This window comes from Narcine bancroftii, chromosome 7 (genome assembly GCF_036971445.1).
Source record: "Narcine bancroftii isolate sNarBan1 chromosome 7, sNarBan1.hap1, whole genome shotgun sequence".
NCBI lineage: Eukaryota > Metazoa > Chordata > Chondrichthyes > Torpediniformes > Narcinidae > Narcine > Narcine bancroftii.
In genome coordinates this window covers 34435839-34450700 of record NC_091475.1, presented here as the reverse complement: position 1 = coordinate 34450700, position 14862 = coordinate 34435839, and the positions used below count along the sequence as shown (strand labels likewise).

Below are 14862 nucleotides of genomic sequence, written 5' to 3'. Positions count from 1 at the left end.
AATGTGAGGAGATCTTTCCAGGTGGGATATCTGTCCTGATGAATTTTACTCATCAAAAGGGGAGTCATTTCAACTTTATTTTTCCATGACCTATTAATGGGGTATTGTTATAATTGGCAAAGCCAGCATTTATTGTCCTTTCCTAGGGGTCTCTTAAATTGAGTGGCTTGTTAAATCATTTCAGGGCTGTTGAGCAGGTAAATCTTACAGGCTAGAATGAGTAAAGTCAACAATTCTCTCCCCTGTCAGGTATTCCTGAAACCTTGGGTTTTTAATGAGTCTGTGTATTTTGTCATTCTGTGGAATGACTATAAGATGTGGCCTTTTAGTATGTGTAGCAATGGGAAATTCATCTCTCTGCACCAATGCTGCCATTTATTGATACAAAAAGACAAAGGTCTAGTAAATAAGACACTGGCTGATTAAGGGTGTAAATTGTGATTGTAGTTGGTAATTTGTTTTTTTCCTTTCTATGTGAATCTTCTTCCAAATGTTGAGCAGATGGGGCAGTACTGGTGAACTTCTATATTGCACCAGTTTTTCATCCCACTTATAAAGTATATGTTCTGGTACCTTCTCTCCTATTTTATCTAGCTCTATCTTGGTCCAATCTGGTTTTTACCTTGTTTGATAAAAATCTGATAGATACCTTAATTGTGCTGTTCTATAATAATTTTTAAAGTTTGGTAGCTGCAAACCACCTTGTTTGTACCATTCTATTAATTTATCTAGTGCTATCCTCGGTTTCCCCCCTTTCCATAAGAATTTCCTTATTATTCTCTTTAGTTCATTGAAGAATTTCTCTGTTAAGGGAATTGGTAACGATTGAAATAGATATTGTATCCTTGGGAAGATATTCATTTTAATGCAATTTACCCTTCCTATCAGTGTTAGTGGTAAATCTTTCCAATGTTCTAAGTCATCTTGTAATTTCTTCATTAATGGCTGATAATTTAATTTGTATAGATGGCCTAGATTATTATCTAGTCTAATACCTAGGTATCAGATTGCTTGTGTTTGCCACTTAAATGGTGATTCTTTTTTAAACTTTGTGTAATCTGCATTATTCATTGGCATCGCTTCACTTTTATTTGCGTTGATCTTGTACCCCGATATTTCTCCATATTCCTTCAATTTCTTATGTAATTCTTTTATTGATAATTCTGGTTCTGTTAAGTATACTATGACATCATCTGCAAATAGACTGATTTTATATTCCTTCTCTTTTATTTTTATCCCTTTTATTTTCTGTTCTTATCAGTTCTGCCAATAGTTCTATTGCTAAAACTAACAGTGAGGGAGATAGTGGACATCCCTGCCTAGTTGACCTGCTTAATTTAAATTGGTTCGATATATATCCATTTACTGTCACCTTCGCCATTGGACCCTTATATAATGCTTTAATCCAATTAATATATTTCTCTGGTAGGCTGAACCTCTGTAATACTTTGAATAAATAATTCCATTCTACCCTGTCAAAGGCTTTCTCTGCGTCTAAAGCAACAGCCATTGTTGGCGTCTTATTTCCTTGTATTGCATGGATTAAGTTAATGAACTTATAGACATTGTCCGTTGTTCGTCTTTTCTTAATAAATCCAGTTTGATCTAGTTTTACTATTTTTGGTACACAGTCGGCCAATCTGTTTGCTAATAGTTTTGCTATTATCTTATAATCTGACTTAAGTAGAGATATTGGTCTATACGATGCTGGTGTTAGTGGATCTTTCCCCATCTTTGGTATTACTGTAATTATTGCTGTTTTACATGAATCTGGCATGTTTTTGTTTCTTCTATCTGGTTCATTACTTCCAGGAGAGGAGGAATTAGTAACTCTTTAAATGTTTTATAGAATTCTATTAGGAGTCCGTCCTCCCCAGGCGTTTTATTGTTTGGCAGCTTTTTAAAATATATCTTGTATTTCCTCTATTTCAAACGGTTTTATCAAATTTGTTTTGCTCCTCTTCTTGCAATTTTGGTAGTTCAATTTTAGCTAGAAACTCATCTATTTTGTCTTCTTTCCCTTCGTTCTCAGTTCGGTATAATTGCTTGTAGAATTCCTTAAAGTTTTCATTGATCTCTCTTGGGTTATATATAATTTGTTTGTCCTTTTTCATTGATGCCAATACCGTTTTTTTTTAGCTTGTTCTGTTTTAAGTTGCCAAGCTAGAATTTTGTACGTTTTTTCTCCTAGCTCATAATACTTCTGCTTTATTTCCATTATGTTCTTCTCAACTTTATACGTTTGTAGTGTTCCATATTTTATTTTTTTTGTCCGGCAATTCTCTTCTTTTTGTTGTATCTTCCCTTGTTGCTAGTTCTTTTTCTGTACTTACTATTTCTCTTTCCAGCTGTTCTATTTCCCGATTATAGTCCTTTTTCATCTTAGTTACATAACTTATTATCTGCCCTCTGATGAAGGCTTTCATTGCATTCCATAATATAAATTTGTCTTTCACTTATTCCATATTTATTTCAAAGTACATTTTAATTTGGAGCTCAATAAATTCTCTAAATTCCTGTCTTTTAAGTAGCATGGAGTTTAATCTCCATCTATATGTTCTTGGTGGGATGTCCTCCAGTTATGTTGCTAATAACAGGGGTGAGTGATCAGATAACAATCTAGCTTTATATTCCGTTTTCCTAACTCTCCCTTGGATATGGGCTGACAACAGGAACAGGTCAATCCTTGAGTATGTTTTATGTCTACTTGAATAATATGAGTATTCCTTCTCTTTTAGGTGTTGTCTCCTCCATATATCCAAAAGTTGCATTTCCTGCATTGATTTAACCATAAATCTGGCTGCTTTGTTCTTTCTGCTAGTCTTTAGTCCAGTTTTATCTATCTTTGAATCCAAATTAAGGTTATATTGCCCTGCGTATCTACAATCTTCAAACAAATATCTTGCATAAACTTTTGATCCTCTTCATTAGGTACATATATATAGACCAAATTCCAGAGTTCTGAATATATCTGACACTTGATCATTACATATCTCCCTGCTGGATCTATTATTTCCTCCTTTATTTTGATTGGTACATTTGATTGGTACAAAACCTCTGGCTTTTGAGTTATATGATGCTGCCATTACGTGCCCTACCCAGTCTCTCCTTAATTTCTTGTGTTCCACTTCAGTTAGATACGTTTCCTGCACAAATGCTATACCTATTTTTTCTTTTTTCAGTAAATTTAATAGCCTCTTCCTTTTGTTTTGGTTATGTATTCCATTAATATTTATAGTCATATAGTTCAACATGGCCATCTCATACTCTGTTTACATCTCATTTCCGCTTCCTCACCACCACCTTTCCCCTTTTCCCCATTTTCATTTCTCAGTTTTCTTTTTTTGAACGCACTGTATGACAACACTTCTAAAACATAAAATACTTCAACCACTCCCACATCTAAAATTCCCTTAACCCCAAGTGTCCCCCCCTCTCTGAGTTGCCCCTTGTCCCTTGCCGAGCAATCACAACTCCCCTCTCCATTCGGACTGCGAACTGATTTCGCAGTGACTGTTATTCTCTCCCACCCAACCCCCTCCAGAAAAGACATTTATCTTCACATTTAACAAAGCTCACCCTCTTTTCTTCTTTTTCTTTTTTAACCCCTCCTTTCCCCCCCTTCTCCCTTGCTTCCCTTTTCTTTCCCTCCTTTAGTTCTTACTTATACATTATTTTTTCTTCTTTATATGTAGTTTGTCGTCATTCTTTGTTCTTGTTATATCTCTTCATCTCTCTTTCTGTCTTGCAGGTGTACTGCAAATTCTCATGCTTTCTCTGGATCCGAGAACAGTCTGTTTTTCTCCCCCAGGATAACTATTTTAAGCACCGCTGGATATCTTAACATAAATTTATAGCCTTTTTCCATAGGATCGATTTTGCTGCATTAAACTCCTTCCTCTTCTTTAGGAGCTCAAAACTTATGTTTGGGTAGAAAAATTTTTTTGACCTTTGTACTCCAGTGGTTTTTTGTCTTCTCTAATTTTATTCATTGCCTTCTCCAATATATTTTCTCTTGTCATGTATCTCAGAAATTTTACTAAAACGGATCTTGGTTTTTGTTGTGACTGTGGATTCGGGGCTAATGTTCTGTGTGCCCTTTCTATTTCCATTCCTTCCTGCATTTCTGGCATTCCCAGGACTTTTGGGATCCATTCTTTTATAAATTCTTTCATATCTTTGCCTTCTTCATCTTCCTTAAGGCCCACTATCTTTAATTTGTTTCGCCTATTATAGTTTTCCATTATATCCACCTTCTGAGCTAACAACTCCTGTGTTTCTTTAACATTTTTGTCACTTTCTTCCAATTTTCTTTTTAAGTCATTCACTTCCATTTCTACTCCCATTACACGTTCTTCCAGATTTTCTAATCTTTTCCCTACATCTGTTATGACCAGCTCTATTCTATGACTTTTTCTTCTGTACTTTTCATTTTTCTTTTCATTTCACTAAATTCTAGTGTCAATCATTCTTTTAATTCTTTCATTTGTTCTTGAAAATTTTTTTATCTATGTACTGTCCATTCATTTTACCTCCTATTCCACTGGACAGAGCTTGGTGTTCTTCTTCTGTGTCTCCTCTTGGGTTTGTGTCTTCTATTTCTCGTCCTTGTATCTGTGTCTCTTCTGACTTTCTTGTTGAGCTGCTTGTCTCAGTTTGTTGGGTATTTTTTTTCATGGTTTCTTGATGTTGGTCCTCTTCTGGGCTGGTTATCTGTTGTGTCTCTTGCTTCCGTTTTTCTTTCTCACCCCTCCCTTTCCCATTGTTTTCTTTATCTTCTAGCTGGGAGCCCTGCTGTCGGGTCTCTCTCAGCTGTTTGTGCTGTGGAGTTTCACTCCACAGCTGGTCCCCCCTCCCATCGGTGTTCTCCTTGTCGTGCACATCGCGCATGCACAGTTGCGCACCTCTGTTTGGCTCAGTGAGCCATTTTTGCAGTCCCGCGGTCGGTGGGTTGTGACCCTGCAGGGTCTCCACTAACCTCGGGGAGCGTACTCCTCTTTCCACAGCAGGTCCCTGCTTTTTCGTGCAGGTAAGGACTTCACCTTTCTCTTCCGGTGTCTTTCCTTCTTTTTTTCCCGTTGTTATTTTTTCTTAGGTGCCATTTTCTCCACACCTTTATCTTTTATTTGTTGTGTTTTGTGTATCTGGGGCTTTGTTTTTTCTTCACTTTTTTTCTTCTTTTCTGGAGAGGGCTGGTATTCTCCTACCAGCCACTACTCCATCACATGACTCCTCCGGTGTAAATTGTGATTGAACCTTTGTGGTTCCCATTGAAATAGGGGTAATTTTCTATTGGATGTTTGAACCAATATTCAGAATGCTTTCCTCATTTAAATCTCTCATGATTCTGAGGACAGTTTTGCTACACCTAATGACTTTATGGCATTTGAATATTATTTGGATTTTCTGAATTTTGAGTTATAACATATTTTGATAATTGTGCATAGTTCATTAATTCAGATGAGTAATTATGAATTTATCTATGGTTGTTCCTTAAATAAATAAACTTGCCATTTATCTAAATTGAAAGATGTTGCTGATGCACAGTAGCTGCTACATTTACTTATAAATAGTCACCATTTCTCAAAATGAATCCATACATGCAAGTTTTTGACATTTCAACGCAAGAAGCAGTAGCATTTCCCACATCGTCCTGTTGTCCCTGAGTTTCTGCCCTTTATGCACTCCTCCTCAAACTCTTATTTTTTTGACACTCCATCTCACACCTCTCTTTTCATGAAACATTTTACTACCTATTTGTTCTCACCCTCTTGCCCTGGCCTGTTCTCACTTCCTCACTGTTTGCCAATTTCTCTGGCCTCGCATCTCAGAAAATAGCCCTTGTTGTCACTGGGAGAATGTGCAAACTCCACACACACAGACACAGCACCAGAGGTCAAGATTGAACCTGGGTCACAGGAGGCATGAAACTGCAGCTCTTGCAGCCACGCCATAGTGCTGTCCCATTTACACTTCTCATCCATATATCGTAAAGGAGATATGGAACAACTGGCATAGGTGGAAAAGTGATTTGCAACTATGGGACCAGAAATGGATATAGCACAATGAAGCAGAACAGGCTTTTATCTTGGAAAGAGAAGTCTGAAAGGAGACCAGTATAAAACATCCTTTTAATGAAAAAAATGTTGCGTGTACACAAAGTATTTCCTCAGGGGAGAATCAAAACTAGAAGTAATTAACATGAGAGTCATTTTACAAATCAAATGCGAGTGGAGAGAATGTGGAACTCAATGTCATGTCAGTGAGGCAGTGAGTGGATATGCAATGAATGGGAAGCTAGATAAAATGGTCATTCTGTTTTGTTTTGCAGATGAGATCATGCATCAAGACAGTCTTTTATACGCTGCTGACATCACTGAACAGCTGGCCAAACAATTTGCCTTTCGATCAGGTAAGGAATGCTGTGTACTCCATGCTATTTTCTTGGGACATGTTGAACAAAAGTGAGATTCCAGTTCCTTCCTCTGTCCCTGAATGGGAAGGCACAATTTTTAAACATTGCAAGAAGACAACAGGAAATTGATTAATTTTTGTTTAAATTTTAAATTTAAATTTTAGAGACACAGCATGGTCATAGGCCCTTCTCGCCCATGAGCCCATGCCGCTCAAATACACCCAGGTAACCTATTAACCTACTAACTCCATATGTCTTTGGAATGTGGGAGGAAACTAGAGCACCCAGAGGAAACCCACGCCAATATGGGGAGAATGTATAAACTCCTTAGAGACAACGCTTCGAACCAAGGTATCTGGCGCTGTAATAGTGTTATGTTCATGCTCATCACTGCACTAATTAAGTGCTTAGATTATTAATTAACCCCATTTATTATGGTAACTAAATCTAAATGGGAATTTACATATTTAGTCTGCATAATGTAGGGATATACTGGGAGTTTCTTGGTATTGGAAAGGTCAGTTGCTTTTCAGAAGTCTTTTTCCTTAACTCAGAAATATTATTACTTTGTGGCTTGTTCAAGGTGACACATCAGTCAGGTCAAATGTTACTACCACTGCTGCATTACCAATGTTCCATAAGCAGATTAGGAATCTGAGGTGGTGGAAATTGTTACTTCCTGGTTCATTTCATTATTCGTAAAAAAAAAAAAAAATTCCTTTGCTCCTGTAAAATGCCTGTGGATCTTCACTATGTTAAGAGTGCTGATGTCTGCAGTGCATTGGAAAGGCCCAACGCAGCCTCTATGATGTGTCTCGTACTTTACTTGCATTAATGTAATGTTGTGTTCTTGATCAATTGAATGGTTAATCAGCACTCTGGATCCTGGACATTCACTAGCCACTTCTACTTCCACTTTCACCTTCCATTCTGATACGCAGAACTTGGGTGGGGCGGGGGGGCGGGGGGCGGTGGGGAGTGATTGTTTAAAAAAAATAAAGGGACACAGATTTAAATCAAACAAGAGACAAGTGTTTTTACTTGAGAGGATTGTCAGTTTCTTCCCCAAAACAGTGTCTAGATATTCTGGAAGTAGAGGTTGATAGATTCTTGACAAGCAAGAAGGTATGGCAATGTGTAGTGGAGTTACATTCAGATCATCTGTGACCTTGGTAAGTGTCAGAACAGACTTGAGGGGCTAAATGTTCGACTCCTTGTAAATGGCGTGTTTCCTTGTGAAAAGGAGGCTCCAATCAAAACTTCTCACAACCATTAAATATTCCTTAAACAATTTGCATGTCATTTGATGGCTGTATCTTACTGTTTTCAGTAAGAGGGAATAATCAAGTCAAGCTTAGTGTCATCTGATTGCACAAGTAAAACTCGACAAAATAATGTTCTCCAGTCCTCGGTGCAAACACACAGACATACAACCAGACATAACAGAATAGAATATAAAGATAATAATTTTCTCTAATCCACTTGGATGCTTCTGGAATTTCTGTGAATTCCAGACTTATCTCCTTGACCCTGCCCTGACAAAGCCAAGAGAAAAATCTTAGGGTCAACAAATAAACCCCTTCATTAATTTCTTTTAATGATATCCTTGTCTGGTTACAAGGTTAATGGTGGGGTGATTCATCAAGGCTGTTTAACTGGATCGAGAGTATTGGAGTTGGCAGGTCTTATGATGCAGGATTGCATCCAGCCAGAGAAAACAACCCATGCACTCGCCTGGTCAGTCTCACCAATTGGTCTCAACTCAATGCTGACTGGCCATTTCTTTCCATGGATGCTGCCTGACCCAGTGAGTCCCTCTCTTTGTAATGTTGATTCTTCTGCAATCATATCCTTCATTTTCCCTTCAGATCCTGAAGCTTAACAATGCCAGTCATGGCTCTCTTGCTCTTGAAATTAAGAAGCAAGTAATGATAGCAATTCAAAGCAAGTGTTGCAGGTTGAAGTCTGTAACTAAAGCTCTAATGGTCATGAGAGGAATTAATGAAACTTGACCAAGGTAATCAATATTTCAAATACCATTGGACCTAAGTAAAATAGTAGAGAAATCAGTAATAAGCTCTTCCTCACCCCACTTCCACACACAAAGATTTTTGACAAGAAATTCAAAGGTAAGGCTGTTCTTGAAGGCTGGATATAGGCTAAGGCTTTTTTACCTGGAGCCTAGGGAGTTGAGGAATGGCCTTGTGGTGTAAGCAAAATTGTGAAGGGCATAGATAAGGTGAATAGCCACTGTCTTTTTCCTCAGAGAAGGGGTCCCTAAACCAAGCGGGGGGTGGGGGGGGGGGGTGGGGGGGGGCATATATTTAATGTGAAAGGGGAAAGATTTAAAAAGGGACCTGAGGGGCACATTTTCACACATGGGGTACTGGGTATGTGAAATGAGTTGCCAGAGAAAGTGGCAGAGGAGAAAACAATTTAACATTTAAAAGACATTTGAATAGGTGCAGTAAATGGATAGGAAAGGTTTGGAGAGATGTGGGCCAAGCACAAGGAAATGGGACTAGCTTGGGTAGATAATTTTGTACCATATGCCTGGGAAATCAGAAGAAAATTGACCCTTCCATGTAAGGTTTAGTGTCATTGCTGTGAGCACATCTATCTTTAACGGAAACAATTTCTATTAGGTTAGTGAAATTGGAACCAGATATACATGGTAACTAAGGGATACCTAGGTTGCCTTGGTTACTGACTATATTTATCTGTATGCAGAGGCAGTTTCTGGGACCAGTTCTAACCCAGGGCAACAAATAAACTGTGTCTCTGCAAGTTTGAATCTGTTAGTTGGTTTGGATGCTTCATCCATATATTTTAAAGCATTTTACTGTTTATAACATATTGGTTTCTTTAAAGGGATGGGGCCAATAAATGAAATGCAACGAACTTGAAGTCAACATTCATTTTCATATCTGTCATGCTTATAATACCTTCTAGGATGTCACAGGAGAGTGGACACCTGATGCTGAATTCATGCTTTTTACTGCCAAAAACAGAGGCACCCATGGGTATAGAGAATACACTCAAGAAGGGAGGAGGGAGGTGTTCTACCATTAAATTGAAAGGGATATGAATGGCGAGAAATGAATTGAGGGATAAAAGTGCCTTGAGTAGCCTCCTGGAGAATCACAGCCTATAGGGTGGAGCATCTCATTGTGTGATGGAATCTCCTCCTCACCAAGCTAGGGATAGTGAAGATGATACATTTGGGAGTGACTATCCCAGAACCAGGTTGTGAAGTCAGGGTGAATAGCTGTGCCAACCTGCTTGGATGTGCTTTGATAATGGCGATAAGCTAGTAATTGGTTATAGAAGGGGGTTTGTTGGAGTTTATGTAGATTGGTGGATGATTCTGAGGGTTGTAATGTTTAGTTTTCCCTGTCTTTGTGGGTTTTCTCCAGGGGCACCAGTTTCCTCCCACCCTTCCAAAAAACACACCAGGAGTTAATGGGGTGTAAATTGGATAACACGGACTTGTAGGGCTGAATTGGCCTGTTACAGTGCTGTATATCTAAATTGAAATAGTCAGTTGTTTACTCTGATAGCTGCATCTGTTGGCGATTGATCTTCGAGGCTGATGATTGCCATGGATAGAGATTTATTGTCGGGCTGATGGTTGTCATGGTTGGAGATTGTAATGGTTGGTGAACAATGATCAGGGTGTGATTGTAATGTAACCACAGAAACAGAACTTTCATCTGTCATATAACATTACCTAAGAACTGATGTTTAATGAGGTCATTAATGTTTACCTTGTAGTGTAGTGTTAATTGGAAAGCTTTTTCAAGAAAAATAAAGTTGCAATCATATTGCTTAACCATTACCAATCCAGAGGGCCAGAGGATATGGAAGTGATAAGCACCAGGAATGGAAAGGAAACTGGATGAAGGTGGTTTATAAGCAAGAAAGCAATGAGGTGCTGCCCACTGCTGCTAAAATGCATTTGAGACACAGTTCCTATGTATAACCAGCACACTTTGTTCAATTCATGAATATATTGTTTAATAATTTGGTATTGAGAATGTATTAATATGATTCTTCCTCACAGGTGGCCGAGGAGAAGGTGGCTGTCCAATTATAACCTTTCCTGAATATCCTAACTTCACTGATATCCCTGAGGAAGAGCTCCAGAATGTCATAACTTACCTGACCTGCATTCCAAGGTGAGGCTCAATTATTTACCTAGGTAAAAGTTTCCAAAGTTTTTGACTGAAAGCTCAATTTGTTCCAACTCAATTATTTTGATAAGTGAAGTCTCATGGACTCTAATCTTTAACCCCCTACAGTCCACGTGAAATGGCACAGTTCTTGCTGGGGCTGTGATCTCCTCATGAATGTGACCATAAGTAGACATTTTCAAACTTGCTGCAACTATAGATAAAAGCACCCTAAGAAAGAGGTATCATTGAATAATGAGCTTGCTCTAACTAATAGAATTAAAGTACAAAAAGAGAACTAAAATAAACCCTCAAGGAGTAGGAGCCGGCCACTCAGCCCATCGAGTTTGCACTGACAGTAAGATCATGGCTGATCTGATTGGAACATCACTGCATTTCCACGGTGATCTTCTACCTACTTAACAAGAATCTATCCACCTCTGCCAAAGACTTTACTTCCATTGCCCTTTGAAGTAGGGAATTCAAAAGACTCACCACACTGGAAGAGAACATTTACAGAGGCAGAGAAAGCAATTGGCTTTACAAATAAAAATGACCATGTTGCTGTAAAGGAACTACATAATTAATTAGGAGCTATAATTGCACTGCGTGGGGGATGTGAGTAGGGGATCCAGTGGGAGGATTATATGGGTGATGGGTAGATGGATAACCTGAGGATGAGGAAAGATTAACAGGGGGATTGGGGTGGGGTGGAAAGAAGGGAGTGTGTGGAAGGACCTGGATGAATTAGAGGAAGAGAGAAAGGAACCAAGAGAGCATGGAAAAAAACCTGAAATTGGAAAATACTCTGTGATATACCCAGGCAGAATATGAGGTGTTGTTCCTTTGGTTTGTATTTGGTCTCACCCTGTTAGTGAAGGAAGCTGAAGGCAGATTAGCTGGTGTGAGAATGGGAAAAGCAATTGAAACAGCTGGTAACCGGGAGCCCCAAATGACCATTACTGAGAGCACAGTGTCTGGTCTGTGCTCGGTCTCGCCAATGTTGAGGAGGTCACATCGGGAGCATTGAATTCAACAGATGAGGTTGAAGATGCATGTGTCTCACCTGCAGGGGCTTGTTTTCCATCCACTAATATTGCTTAACCGATGAGTTCCTTCAGCAGATTGCTTTTTTTGCTTCAGATTCCAGCATCTGTGAGCTCTTTGATCACAACATCCCCTCATATGCTCTTACCACGTTGGCAATTTGAAAGCTATAAAGTCCTGGTGTCATACAACACACAACAGGCCTTTCAGCCTATCTTGTCCATTCCAACCAAACTGGCATTCTGTTTTAGTCCCATTGCCTGCATTTGGTTCACATCCTTCTGACCTTTCCTATTCATATATCTGTCTAAATGTCTTATAATTTTCAATCTTTTAATTGTCATGTAATAAAACAGAAAAAGTAATATTGCATGAAATTTCCTTTACTCTACTGTGACAGTCAAAGATTCGCTATCAGCAGAAATTGCCCAGTGCCCCTTACAGCCAGAGAAAGAGAAGAAAACGAGAGCTCCCCAGAATTGCATAGATTCACCTCCAGCACTCTTACAGCCTCTGCAGGCACACAGCCTTCAATCCAAACCATTGGCAACCTGAGCTCCAGATCCAAACCTCTGACACAATCAGGAAGCCCTCAGTATCCTTGGCAACTTCGTGCATCTTGGTTCCGATACCTTGTATCCCTTTACCTAGTCTCAAGCCAAACTCAAGCAGTCTGCAGTCTGGTGCAGGTCACTTGACCACAGTCACGAGCAGCCAGCAGACTGTGAAGGTTCTTCGCCTCAGGTTACCCATAGCTCGCCACCTGTGGGTTTTTCATGAAATGTTAACAGATTGTTCACTCCCATAGACTTTACAACATGGAAATTTGATCCAGTTAGTCTTCTTGCTGAAAACTCCCCTCTCATTATTATTTTTGCACTGTCCTTCCTGTTGCCTATTCTTCAGTCCATTTTATTCTATTTGCCTCACCAATCTTGACTGGAATGTTGAGGATTGCATATCTGTTCCCTAGCACCTGATTTTAAATAAAAACACTGTCATGCAGTTTGCTTCTGGATTCTTTTGAGGTTCAGGGTTCCTTTTATTATCATGTAATAAAATATAAAAATGTAATATGCATGATATACTTCAACTTTTTTCTGCCACAAGGCAAACAAAGATTCGCCATGAGCATTGCCGGTACCCATAACAATAGGAGAAGCAAAAGAAAGTCCCTTCAGAGACATTTAATTTTCCATGGATTCACCTCCAGCACTCCCGCAACCACTACAGCTGTACTGATTCCTGTTCAATTCATTTGCAGCCCGAGATCCAGATTCAAACATTCAATATGGTCAGAAGCCTTCAGCTCCCGAGGTCGTTTGTGGAGTCCTTCTTGCTCTCAGCACCATCTTGAATCCCAGTTCCAATATTTGATTCCCACGTGCCAGTCTCCAGTAGCCCGCAGTCTGTGTGGGTCCTTTGACCGCAAGTCACCAGCAGCCTGTGAAGGTCCTTCAGCTGCTGAGCCCCTCGCTGGTCCTCTGCCTGGCCACCTTCCCTGTAGGGCCATCTCCCAGGCTTCTCCTTCTCAACTGGTGGTGGGTGAGGGGGAGGGGTGGGGACTCCTTTTTGGTGTTCCAGTTTCCTCCCTTCATTCAAAATGTAGCAGGGTTGTAGGTTAATTGGGTGTAAATAGGGCGACATGGGCTCATGGACCTAAATGGCCTGTTACTGTGCTGTAGGTCTAAATTAAATTTTTTAGAAGTAAATTAATAAATTTAAAAAGTAAGAATTAAAATGAAATACATTTCCAAAATTCATTGATGATAGATTTTTAATCCAAATAAAAATCAATTGCATTTTGGCTCAGTCCCTTGTTGGGGCTCATTGAAAGAATTTTATCAGAATCAGAATTTATTGTCATGAACATCTCTTGAAATTCATTGTTTTGCGGCAGCATCACATTGCAAACTTTTATATAAACCGCACTTTAAAATAAATAAAAAGAGTGCAAGAAATAGAAAAAAGACAAAGCCTGTCATTCATTGATTATTCAGAAATCTGATGGCAGAGGGGAAGAAGCTGTCCTTGGGCTGCTGAGTGCTTGTCTTCAGGCTCCTGTATCTTTTCCCTGATGGTAGCAGAGTGAAGAGGGTATGGCCTGGGCGGTGGGGGTCCCTAAGAATAGAGGCTGCTTTCTTAAGACATCGCCTCTTATAGATGTCCTCGGTGAAGACAGGTGCCTATGATGTCGCTGGCCAAGCTAACAACCCTTTGGAGTTTTTTTCCTGTCCTGTTCATTGGTACCTGCATACCAGACAGTGATGCAACCAGCCAGAATGCTCTCCACCTGTAGAAGTTTCCAAGAGTCTTCAGTGACATATCAAATTTCCTCAAATTCCTCACAAAGTATGGCCTCTGGTGAGCCTTCTTCGTGGTTGCATCGACTTGGAGGCTCCAGGACAGATCCTCAGATATGTTGACACCCAGAAATTTGAAGTTCTTGACCCTCTCCATTGCTGATGCCTCAATGAGGACTGGTTAGTGTTTTCATGATTTCCTCCTTTAGTTCACAATCATCTCCTTGGTGTTGATAACGTTGAGAGCAAAGTTGTTGTTGTGACACCAATCAACTAACTAATTCATTTCCCTCCTCATTGCCATCTGTGATTCTGCCGACAACCATGGTGTCATCGACAAATTTGTAGATAGCATTTGAATTGTGCCTAGCCACACAGTTATGGCTGTAGAGTGAGTAGGGCAGTGAGCTAGGCACATATCCTTGAGGTGCGCCAGTGTTGATCGTCAGTGAGGAGTTGACATTGTTTCCAATTCATACTGACTGTACTCTTCCGATGAGGAAGTCAAAGATCCATTTACAGAGGCCTAGGGTTTGAAGCTTGTTGACCAGCACTGAGCGGATAATGATGTTGAAGGTTGAACTGCAATCATTAACGAGAAGCTATTATTGACAGTCTTAGATGACTTAAATAAGATGGCTAGCTCTTAGGAAGAAATCTCTTCAGTCCTAATCCCAATCTCTTTTTATGCCTCTTTTCCTGCAATTTATTCTCTCGCATATGCCTATCAATACCACTTGGTCAAGGGGTTATTTACCTTAGCCAATTAACAGAAGCAAACTTGGCGATGTGGGAGGAAACTGGAGACCTGAGGAAAAGAGACAGTCATGGGGAAAAGTATAAACTCCACACAGAAATCACCTTAAGTCAAGATTGGACCTGGGTCCCTGGAGCTGTGAGGCAGCAGTGCTAATTGTTGTGCCAC

The 14862-nt window shown here is 39.6% G+C and overlaps 2 protein-coding genes across 8 annotated transcripts in view; one reads left to right on the top strand and one right to left on the bottom strand.

The window, feature by feature from the left end:
- The window catches only part of grtp1a (growth hormone regulated TBC protein 1a), a 393930-nt gene that overhangs the window by 118703 nt on the left and 260365 nt on the right, over positions 1 to 14862 (bottom strand). The window lies entirely within an intron of this gene.
- The window catches only part of mcf2la (mcf.2 cell line derived transforming sequence-like a), a 141043-nt gene that overhangs the window by 24206 nt on the left and 101975 nt on the right, over positions 1 to 14862 (top strand). The window contains exons 2-3 of the mRNA XM_069889511.1: positions 6332 to 6412; positions 10479 to 10593. Coding sequence (XP_069745612.1) covers positions 6340 to 6412; positions 10479 to 10593 — 188 coding nt within the window. The 5' untranslated portion in view covers positions 6332 to 6339. The remainder of the gene's footprint in view (positions 1 to 6331; positions 6413 to 10478; positions 10594 to 14862) is intronic.